This window comes from Heloderma suspectum, chromosome 3, assembly GCF_057233095.1.
Source record: "Heloderma suspectum isolate Gila_16-S chromosome 3, 16-S_ref, whole genome shotgun sequence".
Classification (NCBI taxonomy): domain Eukaryota; kingdom Metazoa; phylum Chordata; class Lepidosauria; order Squamata; family Helodermatidae; genus Heloderma; species Heloderma suspectum.
The window spans coordinates 32,698,982-32,720,823 of record NC_139460.1 but is presented as its reverse complement, the minus strand read 5'-3'; the positions used below and the strand labels follow the sequence as shown (position 1 = coordinate 32,720,823).

General features: G+C 40.6%; 1 protein-coding gene across 2 annotated transcripts in view; it reads right to left on the bottom strand.

Moving 5' to 3' along the window:
* The window catches only part of IFT88 (intraflagellar transport 88), a 57,905-nt gene that overhangs the window by 8,199 nt on the left and 27,864 nt on the right, over positions 1-21,842 (bottom strand). For both annotated transcript variants that reach the window (XM_084842833.1, XM_084842834.1), the window contains 9 exons: positions 20,585-20,671; positions 15,379-15,565; positions 14,095-14,203; positions 13,799-13,949; positions 10,892-11,007; positions 8,459-8,511; positions 7,509-7,574; positions 5,945-6,051; positions 1,918-1,978 (listed from right to left, as the gene is read on the bottom strand). In XM_084842833.1, coding sequence (XP_084698959.1) covers positions 1,918-1,978; positions 5,945-6,051; positions 7,509-7,574; positions 8,459-8,511; positions 10,892-11,007; positions 13,799-13,949; positions 14,095-14,203; positions 15,379-15,565; positions 20,585-20,671 — 937 coding nt within the window. The remainder of the gene's footprint in view (positions 1-1,917; positions 1,979-5,944; positions 6,052-7,508; positions 7,575-8,458; positions 8,512-10,891; positions 11,008-13,798; positions 13,950-14,094; positions 14,204-15,378; positions 15,566-20,584; positions 20,672-21,842) is intronic.

Genomic DNA, 21,842 nt, shown 5'->3' with positions numbered 1-21,842 from the left:
ATGTAGCTTTAGAAAATGAACTCTTGCGTCTTAAAACTCTGTAACTCGAGCAAATATGTACCATACTCCCACAGGATAGAGGGCTTTTAAAGAAATACAGCCTTTTATGTTTGACTTGTAAACAATCTGATTTCCTAATATGCCTTTTTCTTAATATATTGAACTAATTTGCCTCTGGAATAAAACCCTCTCTGCCTACCTACATGATGAAATGCTGTGTTATGCTATATGCTATTGAAATTGGTGGTGGTGACTGCCTCCCTTGAAGACAGAGTGATGCCATCAGCAATCAAGGAGGCAGTGATAAGACCACTTTTAAAAAAGCCCTCCTTGGATCCCCAAGTTTTGAACAACTTTCGCCCAGTTTTGAATCTGCCATTTTGGGGAAAGGTAATTGAGCGGGTGGTGGCAATGCAGTTGAAGGCACACTTGGAAGAAGCCAATTATCTAGATCCATTGCAATCAGGCTTCAGGCCTGGGCATGGGACAGAAACGGCCTTGGTCGCCTTGGTGGATGATATCAGGAGGGATTTGGATAGGGGCGAATGCTCCTTCCTTGTTCTCCTTGACCTCTCAATGGCTTTTGATACCGTTGACCACGGTATCCTCCTGGACCGCCTGGAGGGGCTGGGCATTGGAGACACCGTATTACGATGGTTCAGGTCCTTCCTCTCCAGCAGGTACCAGAGGGTAGCCCTGGGAGAGGAGGTTTTGTACCCGTGGCCACTCACTTGTGGGGTGCCACAGGGTTCCATCCTCTCCCCGATGCTATTTAACATCTATGTGAAGCTGCTGGGGGCTATCATCAGGAGGTCTGGGGTGTGGTGTCATCAGTATGCGGATGACACGCAGCTCTACCTCTCGTTCAAATCTTCACCAAGGTTGGCCGTAAAATCCCTGTCCAAATGTCTGGAGATGGTGAGTGGCTGGATGGGGAGGAATAAGCTGAAGCTGAACCCTGACAAGACCGAGGTACTTTTGGTGGGAGACAAGAGGAGGCTGGGGGATGTTGACCTGGTGTTGAATGGGGTACAGGTCCGCAGCCTGGGGGTCATTTTGGATAACAACTGGTTACCAGTTGTTTTCCGGGCCAAATTCAAGGTGTTGGCTTTGACCTTTAAAATCCTATGCAGCTCCGGCCCAGCCTATCTCAAGGAGCACCTCCAGCAGCACCAGACAAGCCACTTAACATGATCAGTCTCAGATGGCCTTCTCTCTGTTCCATCAGCCAGGACAGCTAGGCTGGTGAGGATGAGGGAGAAGGCCTTCTCTGTGGTGGCCCCCACTCTGTAGAACTTCCTCCCTAGGCAACTCCGCCATACCCCCTCTTTAAGGAGCTTCTGTCACGCATTAAAAATGTGGTAGTTCAGGCAGACATTTGGAGTGGGTTAGGGTATTTTTAGAAATATGATGTTTTAATGTAAAACGTTATTGTTTTTTAAAACTGTTTGTATTGATGTACATCACCCAGAGTGGCTGGGTGACCAGCCAGATGGGTGATTAAGCAATTTAATTAATAAAAAGTGGATATTTTGTACTTGATGGCTGAGAGGGGATTTGCTTTGGAATTTAACACTTTATATGTTTGTCTAATTCTAATGCTGGTTTGGTATTATACGAGAAAGGAAACTGAGGCACCTCTAACTCCCTAGTGGACAGAAAGAAATGACAACCTGTCTGTCCCCTTTCCTGGCTGACCCTTTGCAGGACAATCATTCCTCTAAACAGGAGGCCTATATGCACACCCACATACTCATCCAGCTGTCTCTGGCCTCCAAATGACTCCAGACTGCAAGTTGGTCCTGTGGAGAGAGACTGGGACTATGGAGAGGATGGAGACAGCTGGATTATTACATGGGATAACGTTTTCTTTGCTTTCAGAAACCTTGAGAGTGTCACCATCTCAGCAGCACTTACCACCACTGGCACTCCCTTCTCTGCGGGCACGGGCACTACCGTCTCTGCCAGACTTGACACGCTAGAGAACAGTGGAAGACAGAGAAGAAGTGCTGTTTGATCCCATTATCAAGAATTTCTATAGCATTTTTCATGCACAAAGCACACCTCACAGTTCTGCTAGATAGTGAGGCCGCCCAGTGAGCTTCATGCCCGAGTGGGGATTTGTTTTGGGGTTTAACACACTGGGTTGGGTCTAGGATTTGCTTCTGTGAACAGAGTGGGTCCACTCACAGAAGTTGTTTCCACCCAATTTTCCGGGATCCCCTCTCTCCCACCGCACCACAGCTCACCCTGTTGAGCCGGGTCCCTGACTCTTTATGTAGCATTTTCAGCAGGCTACCATGGGAAGGAGAGCGTGGGGATGTCTGCTTCTGCCAGTCCAGTTGCATGCATCTAAATCTGGATTTAACCCACTGTGTTTTTGTATAACTCTAATTCAGACTTTTATATGCCTGAATTTACTGTAAACGTCTCAGAGCTTCTTGGATTGCGAGAGCTAAAACTCCAAATAAACAAAGCATTTTGTCAACTGTACCTCCCTCGCTTGCTATAACAGACTCTAAAGGGCACAATATGCTGAAATGTTCTTCTGCACAACTCCCTGGTGAAATGAATGGGAGATGTACAGCAGCACAGCAGTATTCTTGCACTACCCCCTTTATTTCAGTGACTCATGTACACATCAGGAGACTGTGTCCTAAAGCTGAAAACCTAAGTATACTTCACTCCCCAAAGTCCTACTATGCTCATTTGCCCTGGAAGGTCATTTCCACATGAAAACCACATTTGTTTCCCCATCTCATTTCCTTCATCTACACATAAATGGAATAAAAAACCTACATGGACCACCATAGACATTTTGTTTTAAAATGTCTCTCTTCTGCTCCCTATACTCATGGACAGCCTTCACAAATGACCCAGCTCCGAATAAAAGCCATTCTTATTGTCAGTTGTGAAAATACCTTGAAGTTCCAGCCCTAAACACCTGTAAGAATAGTTGGAACCAATGAGATTAGGGCTGATTTCACTTGTATACATCACCTCATTTCTCTACACTTGATTTGTGATGAAATAACTTATTTATTGCATTTATATCCCACTCTTCCTCCAAGGAGCTCAGGGTTGTGCATATAGTCCTCCTCTCCACCCCCACCCCCACCCTCATTTTATTGTCACAACAAGCCTGAGAGGTAGGATAGGCTGAGAGAGAATGAGTGAGCTTCATGGATGAGTTGGAATTTGAACTGAGATCTCCCAGACCCAAGGGTCTAATACTCTAACCATTACATTACATTGATTATTTATAAACGATATTCACACATGCAAGTCACCACTGGACGTTGCAGTCATCAAGTGACAAATATGGATGTGTGAAATCAATCTTATTTCCAAGTAAATCGTTAAGATTGTATTTCCAGTTACAACACTGCTGAGAACTTAAGATGTCATTGACTCCTAGAGATAATAAAAATAGCATTAAAGTGGACTTTGCATGTTGACATTGTATGGCATAATTAAAAAAAATACGGTGTTAAAAGTTGCACATAATAAAAGTCTGAAATCTAATGCAATGCTCACATAGACTTGGAAAGTTCAGCAATAGGATTTCAATAAAATCTATGCGTTTTTAGAGCAGGTTCATACAGGAAAGATGAATACAAGCACCTTACATTAATGCTGGAAGGGTTCAGCTGAAAAAATACTAGAATTATTCCTCAATAGCCCTTCAAACAACTTTTGGATTTGCCAGATTTTAATACGCAAAACTGGTTTAGTATTGTAAACATTCAAATAGTTATAGCCAATTGATGAAAAGAAATTGCCACCTCCCAGGTTCTATGTTTCTAATATACTTGGCACTGAACTAAAAAGCTTTAATTAAGTTGTCGTAAAGTGTAAATTCTAAAATAAAAATGGTTAAATACTTTAAAAGTTGTTTTGAAAGTGTACTTTCTTAGAGTGAAGACTGCAGTAAGATTTTTTCCAGCTGCAGTAATATTATAATCACACATTTTCCTCAAGCATTGTCTCTCTTTATCATGACTGATTGGGATTTTCACATTAAATACACAGCTTCACAGCTGGAATTTTGTCAATGGCACAAACCCTTTATCAAATTTGAAATTTTAATCAACAGGTACTGTTGTACCTGAGGTTTCTAACTTTATTTGCTAGTTTAAAAAAACACACACCAACTCCAGTGTATATTTTACAAACCTCATAAAACAGAAATGTGTGGGCAACGTGTTCATTTAAAATCACAGAATGTGCAGTATTAAAAATGTTGTGCCTCAGCAAATTCCTGTAAAAAAATGCCAAGTCAGCTGGATGCAGGTACCATAAAAATGGGCAGGTGAGTTTTGTTTGGCCATAAGGTCTAAGGCCATGAACCTGTGGACAGATGGAAATACCTTGAACTAAAAGCACAGACGTGTCTGCAAGATTTGTAGGTGCACAGATTATTAATGTTTCCAGCTGAAATGATCATGGTAAAACAACAATTCTGAATGGATGATCCAGGCCTCCCACTAAGGCACATGCAGTTGCTTAACCCCTTCCCAATTGTGCCAGCCTTATCAGGAGGTGACCCAAGACTGTTCCATCATGAGGCATTTTGTAAAAGTGGTACTTTACTGCCATCATCCCACCCTGGACTTTGACGCTCCCATGCTATTTAAGAACAATAAAATCTGACCCTCTTCTCAGTCTCAGCTTGTTGCAGCAATTGCTAGGGGCAGGGGCAGGGGACAACAGGATAGAGCCTCTACGGAGCTTGTGGTCCCACTCTTCCCCACTCCCTTCCTTGAGAAGCAGCGTGTGAGGCACTGCCAGAGACACAGAAACCAAAGTCTACAAATAGTGGGTTCATTGCTTATCCATTAGTTGGAATAGTAGCTGGGAAACTGCTATGGAGACTGTTTTTATTTTCTGTTTTTTATTCTCCCTTCCCTTTCACAAGTGACACTTGGACAGGAAGCTGTCATTTTTTAAATGTGTTCTGTTTTGGTGTCACTGCAGGCTTTCATATTGGCTCCCTGCATGTGTCCATACATACCCTGGCCTATGACCGGGGAGAAGGCTTTCTCAGTTAGATGTCCCATATGTGGAATGCCCTCGCCAAAGAATCTCGCCTGGCACCAAGTTTGAGGTCTTTGTTTTTATTTGCTCAGGTCTTCCAGCGTTTTTGACACTATTTTTTCACTATACACTTTATCACTTTTCTGGACTTTACTAGCTTGTTGTGCTTCTGCAGTTTCAACACCTAGTTTTGTATTTTTATATGTGAATTGACTTGGGGAGTCTCTGACTGAAGGGGAGCACACATATTTTACGATAAAATAAGAATAAGCATAAATATATTGGATTGCAGGGAAAATATTGACTAGGCTTAGGTTTGGAGCTGGGGAGAAAGGATTAGGTTTGGAGCTGGGCAAACAAGGAGGCAGACTTGAATCCATGTCTTCCACTTCTTATCTACCAGAAGCTGGACTTGAATTTGTGCCTCTTACTTTCTGATGAGGTTCTCCTATCCGTTGAGGTGCAGTATCAGTATCACAGAAGAGAAGACTGCATTTCCCTATCCCCTTGCTCTGGGGTAGGAAACGGAGGAGGAAAAGAATGAATTAAGCTTTGTCGATCACTCATTCATGGTATTTCTGCGTGCTGTTTAGTCTTTTTCACGTGCAGCTGTTAGGGGAGTTGACAATGGCTGATGCTGTGACTCTTGCTGGAGCAGCTATGAGAGCAGTTGTCACAGCTGAGTTTATTTTTCTTTCCATGTTGTTATATTTCTGCTGAGTGAAGACAGAATACTGAGTAGCTCGTGCCAGTGCACACAGCAGTGGCCACTTCAGTAGAATCATAGTATCAGGCTGTCCAAGAGGTTCAATAAGATAGAGACAAGATCACTGTTCTAAGTATAGTACATGCAGAACTTTAGGATACAAAGCATAATTTCGATGTTCTTAAAATTAACCCAACATACCTGTTCCCTTATTTCTTTCAGTTTTTCCACTCTCTTAAGCTTTGTTGCATACTCTTGGATTTCTTTCAAGCCCATATCTGTGCAGAGTCGAACCAAGAAGCGTAAACCTAGTGGTACAATGAACATTAATGGACTTAAAGCAGTATATATATAAAAAAAGCATAGCACACAGCCTAGCAACAATGGCCACAGTCCAACACATAGATAGTGCACTGAAGTCCAGTGATTTCCATGGGTTAAGTACACTTAACTCTATGTTGAATTGTGACAAATGTAGTTCTAGAGTGACAATATGATTTAGCAGACATGTAACAGGGTCGGAAAAAAAGCTAATTTTCTGCTCTAGAGTCTAGCAATCCAGCTGTGAAAAACAAAGACCTGGAAAGGACAGAAAGCTATGTGGGATTATATAAAAATACTATCCTATACGCAGAATGTAATGTAATAATAAGATGCAGGCCTGTAGCTAGGCATTGGCAGAGGGGACAGGGGGAGGCAAAGGCAACTGTAAGCCACTGAGAAAATCCTACATACAAGAGAGCCTAATCTATCTGAAAGTTATTAAAATTTATGAGATAATTTTAATTAAATTAAAATGGCAATTTCCAGGGGATAGCCGTGTTAATCTATTGCAGAAAAAACAGAGTCTTGTGGCACCTTATTGCGGCAGTAAGCGTTCCTCAACCAGAGCCCACGTCACCAGACACATGAAAATATGGCAACTGCTTGTCAATCATACCAATGCATTTTAACTTATAGACAGGAACAGGCATTGGATAGAATCCTGCCTGCAAGTTTCCTGTGTATTTCTGTAAGTAAAAGGGCTATACACCTCCTCTTTTTTTTCTTAATGAAAGCTAACAATTCAGAGAGGTATATATCTGAGGGCCCCAGCAGCCCCTGTGGCTATGACCCTCGGTAGCAGAGCTCTGGAATTCTTTAATATTTTGGAGCGCTCAAAAAATTCATTGTTCAGAAATTGTATTGAAAGTTCATAAATGTCACTTGCACTTAGGCTGCAATTCTAAACACACTTATGTATTAGGCAGTAGGCCCCACAGTGGCCCTTCCTTCTGAGTAAACATGCATAGCATTGCACTGTTAGGAACTATGTGCATCTGTTAATCTGCACAAGCCATTCATGCATTTTGTGAAGACTGTGCAATCTGTGTTGTGTCAACTCCCACCTTTCCCCCTGTCCAAAATATTAATGCACAGGCCCTGTACCCAGTAATTTCTTGTGAGCATATGAGGGCTGATGTTCAGCACAAAGATCCCCTCCCCATGGGTCTTTCCCATTCAGTGTAATGCAGGGAATGCTTGCACAGAGAGACTCCATTGAAGAGAATGGGGAAGCCTGATCACGCAGGAGATCCATGTACACCAGAGAGCCCACATGGGGCTCCAGATGATGGCTGTATGTTTATTTGTGTCACTGACTTGCTATAGACAGATTATGATACTCATTAAGTAGTAAGGCAAGAATTCATACCTTACAATATCTAATATAAAAAGTGAGTCTACTGCAAAAGTTGTGAAAGTGGCACCATACAAAATCACTTACATTCGGTATTTTCTGGAAACTTTCTGTGAATCACCTTGTAGGTATCAAGGGCTTTTTGGTAGTTACCTGTTAGCAAAATTAATATTAAACACACATAGAAATTCCACATCAGAAACAGGGATACCCAAACTTCCCCTAGCTTTGGAGGGTGGGTGTAATTTAGATCAGGACAGGAGAAAATAAGGTTTCATTCCCCAACTTAACCCCCACCCCCACCCAAGCTGTTATTAGTCACAGAGTGGGACAGAACAGATAAAGGCTGGTACAACGTGGGTACCTGTTGTCCTCCTCCTCCTCCTCTGTTGCTTACACTAGCTTTAGAGGGCCAATTTAAATCAGGAAACAGTGTGGGCAGAAAGGGCTAACTCTCCCCTTTCCTAACCTTGTAACCCCCAATCCAATCCCACTTCCCCTGTCACAGTTGCTTTTAACCAAATAAAAAGACAGCAGGAAATTTGATCACAGGTCTCCCATGTCACAACTAGCTTTGCTGTTTTGAGAGATTAAGATATTTGAACTTGTCATCTTTTCCATTGTTACCCAACTATAAATATTAATTACAAACATTAATGAGTGTTAGAGGGCCAGCAATGTTCAGACAGAGGGTCCTTGATAGTGCAACAGAGTTTAAGTAAAGACCAACTCCATGTTCTGAAAAATGTGTGACCAACTATTCTGTAAAATAATCCAAACATTATAGCAGTCTCTTTCAAAATCTGCATTCAAAATAAAAATATATCATGAAACTGGACAAATACTACGATTGCAATCTTATACATATTCAACTTATTGCCAAGTGGACACGCATAAGATAAGGATGTAAAACTACTTTCCAACTTTTAGACTAATTGGCTAGTAGGGACAAAATAATGCCATATAAACATTCAGATTTTTTTTTAAATTCAAGAGATGACTATCAAAGTCAGCATGTGCTATGCAAGAACACTTACCACTTCTTCTGTAGCAACTAGCAACCATCAATTGCCACTTTACCTGAGTTGGTCTGCAGGCAAATATATCATAGTGTTATAAAACTGTCAACATTTTTCTGTAGATATCAACGATATCAAGAAAATCTATCAACAAGTGAATTTAACCCAAAATGAATCCTTTTTTGGATAAGCAGATAGATAATTTTTCTCTAATGTCAAGGTGAAATCTGTTATTCATTGGGATTACATTTCCATGCCAGTTTTTAGTCTGGAAAGAATAGTACTGAAGACAGTACAGTATGTTTGGTGGATGGAACTTAACGGGGCTTTTTTTACATACAAGGCATAGTCCAGCCAAAGTTAAGCACTTAAATATTTCAGCTGGAGTGAATTAAGCACATATGTAGGAATTAAAAAAAACACAAGGCAGTTGACTTATACTTAGTTCATTTGATCATCTTGTTCAGTGTTGTCTGTACTGATTGGCAGAGTCTCTATAGGGTTTCAGACAGGAGTCTTTCCCAACCCTACCTGGAGATGCCAGTGGTTGAATCTGGGAACTTTTGCTCTACCACTGAGCTGTCCTTCCCCTCTCCTATTGCAAATAACAGGACTTCAAAGTGCTTAACTTTGGCAATATCATATCCATAGCATTCAGTTTCATATAGGCATTGCATAATCCACCTGTTCAAATTAATAACATCTGAAATCAGATGTCTTTAAATATAAGTAAAATTTATTGAAAATTATGGATATGTACAAAATATCAGAATGGCTGCATTGCACTGAAATAGAATGAAAAACTGACAATCAGGAATTAAGACAAGCTAGAATTCTGTTTGTTGAAACTCAGTAGACTCTCTCTTTTTACATTACTATTATTAATTCAAGATTAATAATATATAACTGCATGCAAAGGTAAAAAAAGAAAAGAAACAAGATGGTTTATAATTAACAGATTCCTTCTTTGGAAAATTTTACATCAATATGCAAATAAACAAAGATATGTGCAAGTTTGTTTGCAGTTGCTACACTGGATCCCAAATACCAAGGGGTTTGTGCCAGGAAAAAATACTTCAAAATCCAGTCTGATATTTCAAAATTCACTGAGTTGTCATGTATTTTCCACTGGGCAAAGAATACTAGAATGAATGATCCAATAACTAGACTGCATTTCACAGTTTTGAAGTGGTCAGCAAAACTCCAAGTTGTTGTTTTAAAAATATTTTTATTGGCCTCTATCCATTTAAAAACAAATCAATTATTTTCCCTTGAGCAAATGAAGCCAAAGAATTTGGGCACTTCCTGAAAATGTAGGGAGGTGAGAAACTGTCAGATTTTAGTTGCCAAGAAATAATGAAAACAGAAAATGCTGTTTGAGGCACTGAAAAACCCAGGTTAGCTTCCATATAAGTTTTATCATGATACCACCTTTTAAAAGCTTAATGTTAAAAGGAGAATGGTTTGAAACTGTGGCACTTCACTGGCATCAGGAAATGATGGCACTCTCTTATGGAAACGTGGCTCATGGGATTGGTTGGCTTGTCAGCCAGGCACCCAGAATCCCTCAAGATTCTTAGGGCAAACTACAGAGTTATTTGGAGGTTACAACAATGCTTCAGAATATAAATAGAAGGTTTTAAAAATCCAGGTATGAGAGTGAGTGACTCTTGCTGTTTAATTTACAAGAGGTTCATAGAAGAGCACCCTCATTTTATATTAGATACATTAAGGTGACTGAACTATTTTGGAAGTGTCTCACTGACTTAAAATGAATTTATGCCCAAACAAGGGTGATTAGGATCAATAAGCCTAATCCCTGAAATTTTAATACCTTAAAAATTAGGTATATTGTGTTATCTTAAACATTAATTTAGATCCCATCTTTCAATCAAATGAACTCTGATGTGTCTTAAAGTTATAACAGTACAATGCAAAGCAAGTAATTTGGCTCTCAGTAGGCTGGTGAGTCAAGAGAGATTCTGTTGGGGGCATGATGATTACAGCCTCTCCCTAGATCTCTGGTATTCCTGCCGCCAGTGATGCTACTCTTACAGGGCTTAAATCTAGCAGAAATCTTTGGGTACCCTGGGATTGAATGAAGGGAAATGTCCTTCGCCTTGTATCAATGCAGACCTAGTAAAGCAGCCAGCCGGACTAACTGGACCTTCTGAATACTTGAAACGTGTTTTCTAGACCACCTAAGTAGATGCCATTGCTCAGTGTTATATTTTTGCTTAAGCTGATGTCTCAGCATGACATCTTTAAAAGTTCCAAACAAATAAAAAATTTGAATAATTCACAGGAAAAAGTACTCATTCTACTGTTTACATGTAGCTTGTTACATTTATGTATGTCAATTTGCTTATCTTGGGTCCAATGTAAATGCATAAAATAACGTCCCCTTACCAGTGATACTGGTCTAAACACACAACAACCATGGTTACTTACTGAATAAGTGCTGCTCTTTCAAAGTAGTGAATGGCTTTTTCACAAAATTGTGTGTCAATGTAATAGGCTCCAAGCCATTCAATGACCTCAATGTTTGAAGGGAAATACCGATAGGACTGACAAAATAAAGAAGGTGAAAGAAATGCAACATTAGTGATAAACAACATCTTTATTTTGCTTCTGGAATATCTTACTCATTTACGTGTTTAATTCTCCAGATGCCGAAAATATGTAATACATGAATGAAAGCAGTGTGCTAATACCCTAACTAATCCCCAAAGAGAATGTGGCACATTTTGAAATTAACAGAAAACAGTGTAAAAGACTTTGCTGATACAAGTGCCATATTTTCCACATATCCTATTTTCAAACATTTTAACTTTGTAAAACTAAGTAACAGTCCACAAAAATACATTCATTTCCTTAGTCAATGAACTTGCTCAAATATATTACAATTTTCTGAAAGTCGTAGTCTGGATATGTTTCCTGCCAGTTTGTTGGAAGATGTGTATTCTGTATTTTGGAAGGGAAAATTGCATCATTTTAAATGTATTATTTATTTGTTTGGATGTTTATAAAAAATATTTACAGCACCATCCTATCCATGTTTACTCAGAAGTATATCTCACTCTGTTCAATGGGGCTTACTCCCTAGTAAGTGTGTTTAGGACTGCAGTTCTAAAAAGCTAAAATACCAGATCACATTCATTCAATTTATGCTGAAGATAAAAAGGCAAGGACTATGCTAGCTCTCACCCCTTCCTCCCTGTGCAAACAAACCAAAAACCATAGCTGTAGGCAACTGCCAAACCAAGAATAGAATGAGAATTGGTAATGAAAGGGCCATTGTGTGGGAAAAAAAAATAAAATAGGGAAGTTTCTAGGTCTACAGCAAGAGTGGGCAGCTTGTGGCCCTCCAGACATTTTGGCCTACAATTCCCCTGATCCCTCACCATTGGCCATGCTGGCTATGGCTTACTGATTGGAATTTTAGGGCAAAACATCTGGAGGTCTACACACTGACCATCCCTGGAATACAGAGATGCTACAGCTAAAAGCAAAGAACAAAACGAGGGACATTTATTAGAACAGCTAATTTCATGGGAGTGTGCATGCATATATTGGTATATAACCAATATATATTGTATAATGAATTTAAAGTGAATGCCCTGCAGTTTAAATATTCATATTGATGCAGGAAAATGTGTAACTTGACAAATAGGGGGAGGTCTCTTATTCCAGGGCCTGTGATAAAGTGGTTAAAATTGCCCAAACCATGTGGAGATTCAATAACTGCCTGCCATGTGAAGCACAGCCCATGCGGCTCTGTTTTAATGGTACAAGTTTCTATCTCACACCATTGTTGTTGTTTTTTAAAGTAATCACAATATGTTAGCTGAACCAGGTAGGGTCTAGATCAGGGGTAGGCAACACATGGCCCCACTGCCTCCTTGAATTCACCGGGCACTCAAAAAAAAAAGGCGGGGGGAATAACGAAGTTGGGGGAAAGCAATGGTGTAAAAACAGAGCACCAAAATTCAGCAAGTAAGCTAAATTTGACCATTTTGGAATTCCATTACAGATGCCATTAAATTTTTTTTGTTGGTATACCCTGTGGACTGCAAACCCCCGGGGGCGGGGGCAGGGGGGAGTGTTCAGTGGTAAAAATGCCTCCCAGATCTTCTAAAGTTGCCTGCCCCTGGTCTAGATCTTATGCATGAATAAGAGGGAACCAGAGTTACTTCTGCACTGGCCCTCTCCAGAAAGTAAAAGTCAGAATTCTCTACATGGACTTTAGGAAAGTTAGGAGGATTGTGTGGACACAAAGTGGCACTGCTTGTTATATGAAAGGTTATGATTATTATAGTCCGATTCAGCTTCCACTGAATTCAGCAGGTGTTCATAGAGGTTGGAGCTGACCACATCCCACATTCTGAAACAGTCTTGACATACTTTAAAAGGACACATTTAGAATAAATGGGCAGTGGGTGGCAAACATAAAGTAAAATCCAGTAATAAATAAGAGGGATGTGTTGATCCATCTCTGCCCAATGTAAGCTACCTCAGATTTCCCCTAACTTCTTGTCATACTGCCTGTGTGTATGGACACAGAATCATAGAATAGTAGGGTTGGAAGGGGCCTACAAGGCCATCGAGTCCAACCCCCTGCTCAATGCAGGAATCCAAGTCAGAGCATCCCTGACAGATGGCTGTCCAGCCTCGTCTTGAATGCCTCCAGTGTGGGAGAGCCCACCACCTCCCCAGGTAGTTGGTTCCATTGTCGTATTGCTCTAACAGTCAGGAAGTTTTTCCGGATGTTCAACCGGAATCTGGCTTCCTGTCACTTGAGCCCATTATTCCGTGTCCTGCACTCCGGGATGATCGAGAAGAGATCCTGGCCTTCCTCTCTGTGACAACCTTTCAAGTACTTGAAGAGCGCTATCATATCTCCCCTCAGGCTTCTCTTCTCAAGGCTAAACATGCCCAGTTCTTTCAGTCTCTCTTCATAGGGCTTTGTTTCCAGTCCCCTGATCATCTTCATTGCCCTCCTCTGAACCCTCTCCAGTTTGTCTGCATCCTTCTTAAAAAGGATGTATACACATAGGCAACAGATCTATTTAGTCCTAATGGGACCTGTGCCATATGAATAGATCAAATTAGAAATCAAACTGTCAAACTAAATTTAACTTTTCTGCAGCTATTACCTGTTAAAAATGTGTCACTTATATTGCTTACTTATTAAAATATGTTACATAAATAACTTTACCAAGACATATTCTTCATTAGCGATACAGTGCTCAAATACTATTCACAGTTGGCATTTTCAGAGTGTCAGTATAAATATGCTTTCCCTTGTATAGTATGCTAGAAAACGCATGGAGAATTGTAATTTTAAAAAACACATACCTCGTAGTAATATTGAAAAGCTTGAGACTTATCCCCTTCATTATCATAGAGCTCCCCAAGCTTTGCTAACGCATGTGAGTCTGTTGGAACGACACTGATGAGTTGCATAAGCCACTCAATGGCCTGATTAGGATCCTCCATTAATTCATAACTGAGGTATTGTCAGTTAAGGAACTTCTCAATTTTTTGACAGACAGATGACAGACAAATTTGATTGACTTGACTGACACATGGGAATTCAAATGCAATTTTTACATGAACGTGTACTGTAATACATATATTAGTTGAAAAGATACATGCTTGCTATTTGGAAGAGAACCTGGGCACTATTTCGAAGGATAGCATGCAGCTTCAGAAAAGAATCCAATGCCTCATCTAATCTGTTCAGCTTTTTATAGGTTAAACCTAAGGAAAAGTCAGCAAAATGGGAAGCCTTAGTGGAATTACAAGATGGAGAAGCAGAAATTCAAGAACAAGCTTGTTATGGAAAACAAAAATAAGTCAACCAAAAATAGGAAGTATTTTTCAGATAGTTCATTCCCATCGTACCAAACACTGCAACAAATTGATTAGATAGAGTAGAGGAAATTATAAGAGATCAGCAGCTTAAGTAGCAGATATGCTACCCTGATGTGTCATGGCAGTTCAAATTTCTATTATTTATTTATTTATTTATTTGATTTATACCCTCCTTTTCTACAAAAAAATGGCACTCAAGGCAGCTTGAGTTCTGTTGACCTGTGTAGTAAAAAGGAGGCATAAACAGAGAGCAATAAACAATATTTTCCCCCAGATTATCTGTGGGATGGAATATATTTGACCATAGCCTCCATTGAACAAACAGAGCTCTATATATGCAGGAAGGATATGCAGACAACTCTAACTGATGCGGAGCTTAGTCTGCATAGCTGAACTCCAGGACACTGACTAGAACCAGTGGATGACCTATGCTTATTGAAGGAGCTCTTTTGTTTTCAACATAGGAGTGTCCTCCCGCCACCTCCCACGTATGCTTCTACAAAGATCATTACCAAGGTTCTCCTGTGGCAGAACATGTTATGCTTGAAGATACACTTTGTGTATGAATGGTGGTGGTTGAGCCACTGCTTAAACTCTCTACCTCTGACATTGACAAAATGAGCTCATGCCAACAACCAGCATGAACTGCTCTTAACCAGCAAGCAACTTGCAGTTTTTAAATTCTTCAAAGTGCCCCAATGAAGCAGTTTGGTCACATGGGGTTCCACGTGCAAACAGAGCTCCTCCACCCAATTAACTAGAAGGAATTATAAAGCACCAAAATTTGCAAGTATGGAGATGTGCCTCCTCCACTGAAATGGATAAAGAAGCCTGCTTAGATAGAAGCTCTGTCCCAACACTGGGATAGACATAGGGCTCTGGAAAGAGACAATTATGTTTACAACAGGCACTATTATTTAGCTACTACAGCAGTAGTCAAACATGTATAATGAAACTTAAAACCAGCACTTCAGCCCCTACTTCTAAAAAGGGCATACTGACAACCAGAATGTCAAGCCTAAACTATATCTCGGATCATAATCCAAGTATCTTTGACTTACCAATATTATAAAGTGCCTCAGTGCATGAAGAATCATTCCTTAGAGATTCCTTATAAAACTCTGCTGCCTTCTCATAGTCTCCATTTGCAAAAATCGTATTTCCTTTATTTGTGAGAGCAGCTGGGTTGTATCTATCCGAATTGACAGCTAAATCTGCATAGTTGCTTGCCTGTGTAAATTCATTTTCCTGAATTAAACACAGAATACAAATAGTTTACTGAACAGTTGCTTGTCTCATGCTTTAGAAATCACGTCTTTTAAAAACTATATTGTGATTAGAGAAAGAGTGTGTTAGTGCACACACACAGAGAACATGCTTGTAGTCTTCAGTTTTTATTAACATTCTACATTTACTTTTTAAGATCAAAGTCACCTGTTAGGATTACAACACAATGCTTTAGCTACACTTCACTACAACAAACAATATATTTTGCAGTCCTAAGCACTTTTCTGGCATAGCAGTACACTGATTAAACACTTCAAAATGGAAGCAATTCCATTCTGAAATTCCTTCCTGGCCTACTCTGGTCTTTCTTCTAGACCTCAATAAAAATGGTTTTTCATTTATTTATTTTTTAAGGAATAAAACAAAAGCATTGAACTCCATCAAAAAATATTAACCACTGAAAAAAACTTAATATAGAATCATAGAATCATAGAACAGTAGGGTTGAAAGGGGCCTACAAAGCCATCGAGTCCCACCCCCTGCTCAACGCAGGAATCCAAGTCAGAGCATCCCTGACAGATGGCTGTCCAGCCTCATCTTGAACGCCTCCAGCGTGGGAGAGCTCACTACCTCCCTATGGAATTGGTTCCATTGTCGTATTGCGCTAACAGTCAGGAAGCTTTTCCTGAGGTTCAGCCGGAATCTGGCTTCCTGTCACTTGAGCCCATTATTCCATGTCCTGCACTCTGGGATGACCAAGAAGAGATCCTGGCCTTCCTCTCTTTGACAACCTTTCAAGTCCTTGAAGAGCGCTATCCTATCTCCCCTCAGTCTTTTCTTCTCAAGGCTAAACATGCCCAGTTCTTTCAGTCTCTCTTCATAGGGCTTTGTTTCCAGTCCCCTGATCATCTTTGTTGCCCTTCTCTGAACCCTCTCCAGTTTGTCTGCATCCTTCTTAAAGTGTGGTGCCCAGAACTGGAGACAGTACTCCAGATGAGGCCTAACCAGTGCTGAGTAGAGGGGAACTAGTACTTCACGGATTTGGAAGCTATGCTTCTATTAATGCAGCCCAAAAGAGCATTTGCCTTTTTTGCAGCCACATCACATTGTTGGCTCATATTCAGCTTGTGATCGACAACAATGCCAAGATCCTTCTCACTTGTAGTGTTGTTGAGCCACATATCCTCCATCTTATAACTGTGCATTTGGTTTCTTTTTCCTAGGTGCAGAACTTGGCATTTATCGCTATTAAATGTCATTCTGTTGTTTTCTGCCCAGCACTCCAGTCTATCCAGATCACTTTGAATGTTGTTTCTGTCTTCCAAAGTATTAGCTATCCTGCCCAATTTTGTGTCATCTGCAAATTTAATCAGCATTCCCTGCACCTCCTCCTCCAAGTCATTAATAAAAATGTTGAAGAGCACTTTTCCCAGGACTGAGCCCTTCGGTACCCCACTCCTTACCTCTCCCCAGTTTGAGAAGCTCCCATTGATAAGCACTCTTTGAGTCCGATTCTGTAGCCAACTGTGGATCCACCGGATCATTGTTTCATCTAGCCCGCTTTAAGCTAGTTTGCTCATTAGGATATCGGGGCACTTTGTCGAAAGCTTTGCTGAAGTCGAGGTATATGATGTCTACAGCATTCCCACGGTCCACAAGGGAGGTTACTTGACAAAACATGAGATCAGATTCGTCTGGCAGGACATGTTTTTGACAAATCCATGTTGGCTTTGAGTAATCATTGCATTGTTTTCAAGGTGCTTCCAGTTGGATTGCTTTATCATCTGCTCCAGAATTTTCCCTGGGATTGATGTCAGACTGACTGGTCTGTAGTGCCCAGGGTCCTCCTTTTTACCCTTTTTGAAGATAGGAACAACATGAGCCCTCCTCCAGTCATCTGGCACTTCCCCCATCCTCCATGATTTCTCAAAGAGAATAGACAGCAGTTCTGAGAGTTCTTCTGCCAGTTCCTTTATTACTCTAGGATGCAGTTCATCTGGCCCTGGAAATTTGAACTCATTCAAAGTAATTAGGTGTTCCTTGACCATATGCCTATCAATCTCAAGCTGCAATCCTGCCCCTTCAGCCTGTACTTCACCTTTGCCAGGGAGGTCATAGACCCTCTTTTGGGAGAAGACTGAGCCAAAGTAGGAATTGAGCACTTCTGCCTTTTCTTTGTCATCTGTTACCGTTTTGCCATCCTTATTTAATAGTTGAACCACCATTTCTTTCCTCTGCCTTTTACTATGCACATAGCTGAAGAAAGCCTTTTTGTTGTTTTTAGCATCCCTCGCTAACCTCAGGTCATTCTCAGCTTTAGCATTCCTGACACCATCCCTGCAATTCTGTGCTACCTGCCTGTACTCTTCCTTTGTTACTTGGCCTTCTTTCCACTTCCTATATGTGTCCTTTTTTGTTTTCAGGTCATCCCTAAGCTTGTTGTGAAGCCACACTGGCTTCTTCTGTTGTCTTCCACCTTTTCTTCTTGTTGGAATTGTTTGTAATTGTGCCTTGAGAATTTCCTTTTTTAAAAACTCCCACCCATCTTGGACTCCTTTTCTCGTTAGCGTCGCTTGCCATGGGACCTTACTGATCATTGTTCTGAGTTTATTAAAATCAGCTTTCCTAAAATCCAGGCTATGAGTTTGACTACTCTCGGCTTTTACTCCCCTTAGAACCAAGAACTCAAGTGCAACATGGTCGCTTTCCCTCAGAGTTCCTGTAACTGCTACTTTATCCACTAAGTCATCTCTGTTGGTTAGGATCAAGTCAAGGATAGCCGATCCTCTAGTTCCTTCCTCTACTTTCTGTAGGAGGAAGTTATCCGCCACACAAGTCAGGAATTTCCTGGAGGGGCCATGTTTTGCAGAATTTGTCTCCCAACAAATATCGGGGAAATTGACGTCCCCCATTACTACTACATCATGCTTCCTTGAAACATTGGCTATTTGCTTTTCAAAAGTTTCATCCTCGTCTTCTCCTTGATTGGGTGACCGGTAGTAGACTCCGACCACCAGGTTCCTTTTATTCTTTGCTCCATTTATTTTGATCCAGATGCTCTCGATGGGGCTACCAAGCTCATCCTCCTGTATTTCTGTGCAGAGATATGTATTTTTCACATACAATGCAACCCCACCTCCCTTTCTGTTCCTCCTGTTCTTTCTGAACAAGTTATATCCTTCAATTGCTGTATTCCAGTCATGAGAGTCATCCCACCAAGTCTCAGTTATACCTATCAAGTCATAATTTCCCTCCTGTATTAAGAGTTCAAGTTCGTTCTGTTTGTTTCCCATACTCTGGGCATTAGTATATAGACATTGAAGACCATGTGCTTCATAGTCTGGCTTTCTTCCTACATGTTTGTGAAGACTATTATTGGGCGCTATCAGAGCTGTTCTCTCTGTTGCAGTGCATGCACCTATGTCCATTGTTACCCTGAACTTTACATCTCCCTTCCCCGTCGGATTCAGTTTAAAGCCCTCCTGATGAAGTTCTTCATGCTGTGGCCAAACACATTCTTCCCAGCCTTTGTGAGGTGCAACCCGTCCCTTGCCAACAGCCCATCTTCCAGGAAGTATAGCCCGTGGTCCCAGAATCCAAATCTCTCTCGTCGGCACCACCTTCGTAGCCAGTCATTCACCCGGAGTATTTTTCGTTCCCTTTCTATCCCTAAATAGAATATATCTGTATTCCAAATGTCTTTCAAGTCACAGCTGTCTCTCTAACAGCCAAATCAGGGGTGACGTGGGAGATCCATGATCAGATCTACACATTTCTTTCTTAAGTTAAAAACAGCCAGGGTGCAGGTGCAGGTATTATATCTGTTTTTTTCTGCAGCTAATAGCAGTTTGGGATGGGGAGGATGTTGTCAGGGGAACAAGGTAAATGGAAAGGGTTGCAAAAACAACCACCCACCAAGTAGCTCAGGCCCAGTCTGGATCAGGCTCCCTGTGGTTGGTTTAGAACAAATAAAAAAATGTTTGGCTCCCCCACATTTTGTCTATTTTGGCCATGAGATAAATGGGGTTTAAGTGGCAGGAGTAAAATCTTGGGATGCATAGCTTATATAAATGGTGCACTGGAAATTACAAACCGAGCAGAGGACAGGCTACATTAGAGAAAATCATACCCATTCTCCAACTATTGAGCTCGTAGGGCATATATATACTTTGCAAAGGCAAAGTAGATAGATAGGGCAATGTTAAAAAAAAAAAACAGTATATAAGTACTAATATTTCTCTCCTAATGGGGTGACAAGTAGGGAGACAAACACAACATTTCTACAAGAAGCAGCAGTAGTCGCACAAGTTTTCTCTCCTTTATGTCTCAAGGCTCTTGATGCTAAGTTAATCACCAATCCAGACAGCCCAAACAAAAGGCTATTGTTTAGAGTGTGTGGCTGCACATTCAGTACCTAGGACTGCATGAGCAATGCTCCTGAGCCACACACATACTTACCACTTAAGTTGTGATCCATCATCCAAATTATCATTTCATAAGTGTGGTGGGATGGAAAAACAGGTGCTGGACTCAAACCAGGTCCCCCCCTCCCAGCACGAATGGTGTATTATTAGACATCAGCTTCAACAAGGGATGGGAGGGGATGATGGAATGACTCTTTGCTTTTTCCATCCTCCGTCTATTTATGGCATCTGATGAAGATGTTGCCTACAAAAACTCCTGTCATGCCAGTTACCACAACAAAAGAGAATCTCAAAGGTGCCACCTCATGGTTCTTTGTAAGTTATTGATACAGATTAATTGAGCTTCTGAAATGTTGCACTATTGAACGTACTAGCAGGAACACTTCTCCAACGAGTCCCTGCTTTAAATTAGGAAACTGAGAAAAAAATAAAAATGAAGCTGGAGTGCACAGTTTCAAGATATTAACTAACTGAAATAAATAAAATGTATTCAACAGTTACTTGTCTTCCCAGCAATTCTTCATTAAATCTGAGACAAAACATATGGAGAGATCCAAAGAGACTACATACTCTCAGGCTCAGATTAATTAACTCCCCTCCCCCAACAGTCACTCACCAAGACATAAAGAAATGAAAGGTTGGTTGCAGCTGCACTTTTAACTCTGCTATCCTTTTTTTCAAACATCTTTAAAGTCTCCACAGCCTAGAAGTACGTAATAAAACAAAGTTAGTAATATTGTAAAATCATTAAAAAAAAACAGGGGTTGAAACATTTTTTTCTGTCGTAGGAAACAATGCAAAACAAATACTTAGAATCTGACATAGTGACAACTTGGCTAGTGTAACACAAACCATCATATTACAATGGCATCTTTAAGATCAAAGTATGGAACAGATATTTGACTGCACTCAGGTACCCATTTATGAGAAGAACTTTTCACTGAAATCAAAGGGACTTTCTTCAAAGTAAATGTTTGGGGCATATTTAACCTACAGTCACACCCTTTCCCCAGTAGTTCTATGAGAGAAGAGGCAAAGAAAGAATTTCTGAGTGAGCTTGCAAAACTACAAGTCCCTAGATGCTTTGGGGCAAGCCATGATAGTTTAACCGGTATAAAAATGGCCTAATGTGGATATGTGCTAGGACTGCAGTGCTGGGATCTTCAAATATGAATTAGAGATGTATACATTTGTAGATATCACTGGATTAATAACTGGAAATAACAAGAAATAAGATAAACAAGTGGACAGGCACTGACTTAATCATTCTGCACATTTCAGTAGAAATGACCAAACCTCCCCAGAACACCACTTAAAAAAAGAGAGAGAGAGTAACTATGGATAAAACATGTGACAAGTCCAAAGGGCTAGACACAAGCGTTCTAACATACACATTTGTAAAACATAAAATTCCACACAAGCTTTCCAAGACAATCAGTGCAACATATTTACTGCTGTTATTTATTTGTTGTGGGAAACCAGATCTCTCTCTTCAAGGAAGTGTTTCTATTGTTGATATATTACATTTTCTCAGCATTCAAAGCACAATATTTTGTCACTGGGAAAATGTAATTGACTATTCTGTCCCAGCAGCACTTCTACTGCAATTGCCAATGCTATGTGGAATGTGATTGCACAAGTGTTATGGACACTTTTGGGACAATGCCTGCGATATCGCTACTGATGTCTCTCTGCCCTTCATGCTCCATGCTATTTTTATTAACTTTTCAAAGAACGACAGTTACCCCTCCCCTCGCTCTGCAAGAACACAACCCCCAACTTCTATTATGTGTGGAAGGAATAATACAATTGGCTCTGGATCTACTGTGGTATAGGAATATTACTTACGGACATACTTTGTTTTTAAATATCTA